The sequence below is a fragment of the Chironomus tepperi genome, unplaced genomic scaffold (assembly GCF_022539635.2).
Source record: "Chironomus tepperi strain 1889 unplaced genomic scaffold, CSIRO-AGI_Ctep_v1 contig_82, whole genome shotgun sequence".
NCBI lineage: Eukaryota > Metazoa > Arthropoda > Insecta > Diptera > Chironomidae > Chironomus > Chironomus tepperi.
In genome coordinates this window covers 987,718-996,285 of record NW_027226204.1, presented here as the reverse complement: position 1 = coordinate 996,285, position 8,568 = coordinate 987,718, and the positions used below count along the sequence as shown (strand labels likewise).

General features: G+C 30.8%; 1 protein-coding gene across 1 annotated transcript; it reads left to right on the top strand.

The window, feature by feature from the left end:
• Positions 1-1,483: 1,483 nt before the first annotated feature.
• LOC139085780 (uncharacterized) lies at positions 1,484-8,153 on the top strand. The gene is made up of 3 exons (XM_070633927.1): positions 1,484-1,677; positions 2,515-2,973; positions 3,033-8,153. The coding sequence occupies exons 1-3, from the start codon at positions 1,587-1,589 to the stop codon at positions 7,706-7,708; spliced, it is 5,226 nt and encodes a 1,741-aa protein (XP_070490028.1). The 5' UTR covers positions 1,484-1,586; the 3' UTR covers positions 7,709-8,153.
• The last annotated feature ends 415 nt before the right edge of the window (positions 8,154-8,568 follow it).

The following is an 8,568-nucleotide window of genomic DNA, read 5'->3' as shown; positions in this document are numbered from 1 at the left end:
CTAACTTAATGCCTTCCTATACATCCTCTATGTGTACACGTATATATCCTTCGCATGTGGTATGAGTTGTTACTTCCCATACATGATTTGTGGGCGGATGGAGGATATAAAAATAAATTGAAAAAATGAAAAAGCTTAACAATTGTTTTCCTTATTTACCTTCAAGATATCTTGACAATTTTTCATACTTTTTTGTTGCTCTGTCTTGAAAGTCTTTTTTTGTGCAATTTTATGCCGTAGGAATATTTTCTTGATGACAAAGAAATTTATAAATGGTCATAAATTGATGACGTCGAGCTATTAGTCATAGGGGTATAAAACTTCTTAAAGCAGTGAAGTAGAATCTTACTGTCGGGGCACACAGGAGCACAACAAAGGTTGTAAGCCACTGCCTAAATATTATTAGATGATAATAAAATCCGGACATCCTTGGAACGCACGGAAGATCTAGATTTCCCGAATGCAGTGGTGGACAACCTGTGTGTCGCGGTACACTGTGCCACAACAAATGTTAAAAACCACTGGCCAACTTTTAGCGGAAATTGTGTTAGAATAAATCAGTGTTGAATGACTTGTGTGTGGCAACACACTAGTTTGACTCCATTTTTAGCGCATTTTTGAAACTTGTTTTCAAAAAGGTAGCTTAATAAGACACTTTGTTCGGCTGTTCGGGCGAAGAAAAACTTTTTAACTAGACATCGTAGAGAACTCGGAATGGAATTAAAAGATCATTTCCATTGTTGGTCTGAAAATGATCTGGTTCTTGAATTTTAGGCCTAGAAGTGACCTGGATCTTACTGGATCATGGTTTTTAGGTCTGGAAGTGTGTTATTAACCAATAACTGATCGCTGGGACAAAAATGCGCTTAAGTCCCTCGATCATTTTGTATTTTTTTTGTAAATGTCATGAACCGAATGTCATGTGCAGTTTCGATTGTGACCTACCAATCAAGGTATACCGTGGCACAAACAAGGGTTACCTTCTATTACCCTAATGCCTCGTCAAATTATTGGTTCTGAAGATGTGTGTGATAACATTACATCCATAATCATACAGTATCACTTATGAGAGTCACGTGAGAAGTATAATTTGGATGGATGATTTGATGCCTTGCATTTCTAGTATTTCACCATCAACTTAATAAAACGCAAATATTTTTCTAAAGAATTTTAAAGGGGATTGGTCGCTGATTAAGTTACAAAAAAAAAAACAGCTCATCCTCCTCAAGCAGTGGTGGACAACCTTTTTCATTTCTTGACGGTAAGCCTAAACTAAAACCGCACACAGTATATGGATCATGATATATTCAAAAATATTTGATGGCTAACGTCCTTCATGAACATCATTAACGATCAACGAACTAACCAATCTGATCAGTTAAATAAAACAATACAGTAAACTTATGTTTATAAACTTGTTTTTTTGGTGCTTTGCATCTATATTTCTCAAAAAAATCTTATTTATTCGTTATCCATCGAAGAATATAGTTCCAAGATTTAAAAGTGTTCAATACGTGGCTTAATCATTAAATTTATTTCTTATTAAAGTGATGTGATACATAAAGTATTCAAAATAATCGAAAGTTATGGAGCCAGATACAATCTCTCCAGAGGATGTACCTCATCTGAACATTAGAAAAGCACCAGTGCTTCAAGGTCAATCACAAAAATATGAAGGTAAGGGGACTAATATATCTATTATCTTTAAAATATGATAATTATATGAAGTTCGGAACACATCAAGTATTACTTACTTACTTACTGCAACTATGTTCCTATGTGGAGTTAGGTTGCAATAAAAGGCATTCTATTTGACTCTGTCACCTAGTTTGTACAAATTCTCTGTCCGAACGATGAGCTTCCGACTGCGCCAAGTAGCTTTTGGAGCTCCTGGCCGGCGTTTCCATTGCGGATACCAATCAAGAATGTTGCAATAAACTTATGATTCTGTCCCAGTAATGAAATTTTCCCCGGGGATCAAGTATTATTCAGAACCAAAAACCTTTTTTTGTGTATTTTGAAAATCTACGTCCGTCCGTAAATTGTTTAAACCAGTTAAACGCATTTTCAAGTAAATTTTTTAAAAACTTGTTTTCTATAATTCATATTGTTCGGTCGTTCGTTTGACTGATGATAAAATCTTTATAACTAGTTATCGTATGGTGCTCAAAAAGTTTTTAAGGTACAGTGTGAATATATACGTATTGGTTTCTCGAACAAGCAATGATCATGTTGCTTGCTCATCTTAAATATCAGATTCAGATGGAAAGCATTTTGTAGCAACCTAGGCTCCAAGTCGGAGTAAGGAAGTATGCTCGTGAGCGTTGGTCTCAGCTTGTTCTGCTTTTGAGAGAATGTTCTTTGCCTGGTAGGGATTTATATCCAATATACTAGTTTTAATATAATTTCCAATGAGTTATTCTTTAATTCGAGTAGAACTGACTTGAACTTAACTAGAAATTTCATTTGATCACTAACATAATAAAATACTGTAATTTATGTGTTCCTTAAAAGGTATGAATGGTGAAGCTCTAATACCAACAGTCATAAATATTCTAAAAGAACCGAGAGCGCTCCTTGTGGAAAAAGAAAAGGAAGAAGGCTTAAAAACATGGATGATTACCAACTGCGACAGTCTTTCCGAAGCTCTACAATTTTTTGACACAAAAAGTTTAAAGATAGAGCTTAATGAACCTAGCAATGTTCTTGTACTTAGGTTTGAAGTCGATGAGGACTTTGTTGACCTTAATCTGAGAGAAATCTTGGATTTATCCAACAAATGTCTGAAAAAGTCAGTTCTAATATTATTGATGTGTATGGAGGCCAAAAAGTTTTCAATTTTCTGGAAATCAAAGGATATTAAAAGTCTATTGGCTTTGAAGCCTTACAAGGAAAAACTCTCAGAAGATCACATTGAGTTGTACGAGTTTATTGCTGAATTTTTAACAAATTCATTGAAAATGGGACATCTAGGTATGAAATAGCATTAAGTAATTTAATGTCAGTATGAAGTTTATTTTAAATATTTACAGGACTTCACAATGGATACTCAAATCGCAACGATGCTAATAAAATTGAGTTGCATCTGCTCGCTGACACTCGAGGATACAACTTACTTCTTCTCGCTGTTGAGTCAGGAAACGCAAAAATTGCTAAAATGTTGTTGGAATCTGGATTAACTCCTGATTTACCTGAAAGTTCTTCCTCTGCGCAGTCAATAGCTGTTGATTCCGGACATTTTAATGTTCTGTTAATGTTACTTCAGTCAAATTTAACATTTCCTTCCAATCTTGATGTCAACAAGTGTCCAGCTGATGTTCAGCAATTCATAGAAGTATCCAAACTCATACGAAAGGCACTTAAAGACAAGGATGTTAAAAAAGTCGAAGAAATTTTACACACAAATAAAAATATTCGTCATTTTTATTCAACATCCAACGAATCAGCTCCAAAATTTGCAATTGAAAACAACCTGATTGACATGTACGAAGTTTTGTTGACAAATAAAGTCTTGTTTGGTCCAGATGAGGACGTAATCTCAATTATGAATAAGCTTGACTACGATGAGAAGCGTCATCTCCGCGAGGTTCATTTTAAGCATTCAATTGACATGCCAGAGAAGCACATCAATACTCTTATGGCGAATTCTTACGTTGGTCATGAGGAAGTCACCAATGTTCAAGAAAAACTTGATCTTGTACAAAATGCCTTCAAATTGCTTAATGAAAATCCATTTATTAGAATCATTTTGCTCATCGTTGCAGCATCTAAAAAATTTAGAATCATTTTTGATTTTAATCGTGATTCCGTTGAGTTAATTGATCCGACTGCCGAGTCATATACAGCTGGATTATTTTATCTATCAGGTCGAATGTACATCGGAGCAAAGCAACTTCTAGATCAAGCTCGACAAAATGAAGCAATCGCAACTATAGCACATGAACTTTGTCATTACGCAATGAATTTGGTTTACAATAATGATGCAAATCCATACAAAAAGGACGATCAAGAATCACATGATAAAATTGAAAAAGTTTCGCGAGAATGTCAAGACAAAAGTGGAACCGAAGATATTGTTGATATGGTTTATGAATGCTATCCAAAGGATATGCATCATGCTGAGTTGATTGTACGTGCACCGCACATGATGGCTTATTATCATGATCAGCCTGAGAAATTGAAGGAGTCTAAGGAGAATTTCAATGGATTATTCAGTTTGTATGAAGAGAAAGTCTTTCCAGAAATGGAAAAGGCACTACCAGAAATCGAAGAACGAGTTGAAAAGGAAATGGCAAAAAAGGATAAAGAAATTACAAAATTAAGGAAGCGATTTTACTTAGCAATACTTATTTTTTCTATATTAATTATGGGTATTTGTGTTGTTGCTTATATTTTCCGTAAAAATGAAAACGAATATAGAAATCTAAGTTCAGATAATCAACAATTGATTCAAAATCATTTGGTTCAATATGCAGGAGTAAAGGTTCATTTTAAAGACTTATTAGAGCCTAACTCTAGTGTATATTATAATCTTAAACATAGTGATGTCGAATATTTGCTTGAACATAAGGAACCATTTAATATTGATGGTAAAGGATATGATCCTATAGATAAACTTAACTGGACAATTCTAGCTGATCCGTTAAAGAAGAAAATCCTAAATTCAAATGTCACATTTCAATCTAAGAATTTAAAATTCAAAGATTTACATGCGAAATATCCGGAAAGTTTTAATTTCATTAGTCAAAAAGAAATAAAGCAAGTTTTATTTAATGGATCATTGAAGGTTGGAGATATGGTAAACAGTGGTGCAAGTTTTTATATTCAACGTGACTTTATTGATGAAAACATTAACTTAGCTTACCATAAATTCGAAACTGAAAATTCAAAAAATAGTTTTAAAGATTTTTACGGTGCTTTTGTTGCTAAGGACTATGATGAATATCGAAAAGCTTTACAAGAAGTTGAAGACAGTAACAGTTACAAATCGAACTCGCGAAAATCTACTTTAAAGACAAATAAGCTCGATTTTGCTCATTTTAATTTTGATCGAATCATCGAAAAAGCTGAAAAAGACAAGGTTTTTATTTTATCAGATGAAGCTGGATCAGGCAAAACGGTTACGTTTGAGAATCTTGCAAAATATATTAAATCAAAGAAACCATTATATTGGATATCCTTTATCGACTTAAAGCGTTTTGCATTAAAATATAAAGAAGACGCAGAACCAATCGATCTACTTAGAAGTTATGTTGCACAAACTGAATTTGAAAACGTTTTATTTGATATGGCATTCGAGTCTAAACGAATTTTCATTCTTTGGAATGGTTTTGATGAAATTTCATCAGGATTTTATGATGAAATTATAAATTTGTTTAAATTCTTTTATGAGTCAAATATTATTCAATTTGTGTGCACTCGACCGACTTTCTCGCTTGATCTTAGAAATCTTTTTAAACAAATATCCTTTAAACTAGTTCCATTTAATGAAACAGTTAGAAAAGAATTTATTATAAGTTATATAAAGTCTAAAAATAGCTCAATTAATGTAATGGAAAGAACGAATCAAACAATAGAGCAAATTAAAGTTCTTGAGTCAAAATCGGGTTCTAGTGACTTTAATACTCCACTTATTCTTATTATGATTGTAGATATTGGTGACAATACGAACGCGATTGAATCAGGAAATTTATATTCAATTTATGATTCTTTTATTCATAAAAAAATCGAAATTTGGAAGAAAAAGACAAATTCAAGTGATGAATTCATTACAAAAGTTATATCCGGTAAAGAAAATCTCATTAAAGTTTTTCAATTTTATGCACTGTACAATGAATTGACAAATTTTGACACAATAACTTTATTAAATATCATAGAACTTGAAGATTTTAAGGCGAGATATTTGAGTGAGATTACAGGCGAAAGTGAAATTGCACGTTTAGGGATTCTACATTACGATGGTTACGGAAATCTTAAACTTTCTCATAAAAGTTTCATTGAATTTCTTGTTGCTCAATATTTGATTGAGAATATTTACAGTTTTGATAATTGTGCTGGAAAAGATGAAGCAAGAACAAGACTTGAGTTATTTTTTTATTTCACAAGAGTTTATGGACATAATCAATGGCTTATTACTGATTTTATGAAAGATTATCTCGTACTTCAAAATAAAATAAAGGAAAATCAAAAATTACAGGAATCAAGTAACGATAATCATAATAAAAAGAATGCATTTAAGAAGAAAGTTTATAAAAGCAGCAATGAAAACTTTAACACTGAAATCTCAAGATCAATAGAAAAGAATTTCCCACGAGCATTCATTAATCTCCTTAGTACTGATCAGCCTCAAATTTTTAAATTTTTATTTGATTTTTTTAAAAAAGATTCAAAAATTTTAAAAATTTTTTTGCAATTTGATGAGCCGGAGACACTTTATACAGCTGCATTTAATCCAATTTATAATGCGTATCATATTGATCCTAATATGATTTTAGAACTCGTCGATAAGACGAATGTTTTAAATGAAGAAGAATATAAACGTTTTATAAATGGAGATAATCAAAAAGGAACAATTTTATTAGGAATGTTCTACTATCGAAATGAGAAAATTCAAAAAGTACATAAAAATTATGAAAATGTCAATTTTACATCAGATTCGACACTTTGTGATCTATTCGATATGCTTAATTCAAGTCTGACTGATATTCAATGGACTGATCTTCTCACATCAGATGCTGGCTCAATTATCATTCCTAATTATTTATATAAAGAAGAAATCCAATCATTGATTAGCTGTCCATCAAATGATTTTAGTTTTGCTGATTCCTTTGAACTCGTATTAGACAACTTAGTTGATAATGATAAAGAAACATGTTTTGAGCTATCTCTTACACATTATCTTGAAATATCATCAAGTCATTCTTATCCTCCTGATGAAAAGCAATTAAAATATTTATTAAACAATTTTGGGATGACTTTTGAACCTGAACGAATTTTAGCAATGATTAATAATCGTCATATGCTTCACAAAGCAGCATTAAAGTTTGAAAATTTTAAAATTCTTTGGGAATTTTATATTGAAAATTGTAAAAATTCCACAGAAGATGAAGATTTAACTAATTCAGAAATTATAAAAGACATTCGAAAGGTTTTACTTGATAAAGACAATGGGACATTTTACTACGATAATTTCAATTTGGAAAAAACTTCAAGTGATACAAACATTTCATACAACAGTCGCTATTTCGATCTACATCCACAAACTATCTTCTACAGGGGAATAACAAATTCCAAAAATATATCAACATTTAATTATTTCACTCGTATTTATAAAGATTATTTAACTGATAATCAGTTAATGAAAACCTTGACAGAATCATTACATGACATATTTTATTTCATTTCATTTGCCAAACTAGACATTTGCAAAGAATTTGCATTGTTTTTAAAAGAAACCTTTACAAATGATGTGGAAAGATTGAATAATACTTTAAATGAAGAATTTTCAAAAGGTTTAGCTATTCATGATATTTTTAATGATGTCGTTAAGAATAGATTAGAATGTTCGAAAAAGATACATGAAGTGCCAGATGAAATAAAAAAAAGTAAGGAAAAAGAGAAAGAAATCAGAGGTCATTATTCCTATGGATTGTATGGAATAAGAGGCAGAATTAGCAAAACATCTATCTTAGCTTTGACTGGCTATTGAATAAATTTTTTTTTCTTTAATATAAACAATTGTATCTGCTGGACATAAAACTAAATGTAAAAACAATAAAGTGTAAACATTTAAAATCTTAGAAAGATTTAAGTAAAATAAGTTAAATTTTTAACAAAAAATATAAATTTTTAAAATTTGTTTAAATTTAATGTTATGTAAGTTTGAATGTTATTAGAACTAAAATGGTTAAGATTTTATATTTATTAAATTTCTCCAAAATTCAATATTGAAAATATCAGCAAAATTTATAGTTTAAATTTTTAAAAGTTGCAAGAGTTAAAACTCAGCATGTTATAAAACTTATGACATTAATTATTTCAAGCACTTACAATGTAAAATCCCTTCAAGCGCCCTAAAAGCACTTGTCTAAAGTCAAATTAGTTATAATAAAATAAATGAAATTCAATCAAGTTTCAACTTCCATTCTCACAAACTTTTGAAATTATTCATTCTGTATAATTTTTCATGCGCATTAAAAAGTTTACTTTTTTTCACACTTTTCATCATCAAAATAATAGATTCAAACATAACTACACACCAACAACAACAACAATCATTTCTAACATAAAAACCTAAACTACCTTCATAAAAAATGTACTTACAACCATCTAAGATCCTTAAGTTAATAAATCTTCGTTCCATTAGTCTACACGTCTGGAAGTTCATAACATTTTTATCATCATACCAATTTCTTTCGTGAATTTTTTATATAATTTCAATTTGCACATCAGCAACGAGAACACACCAAATAAAAAAGAGCAAAATAAAATTTGAGAGGAAGAACATTTTCACGTTTTTTCGATGATATTCAAATAATATTATAGTAAAATGAAATTCAATTCACACAA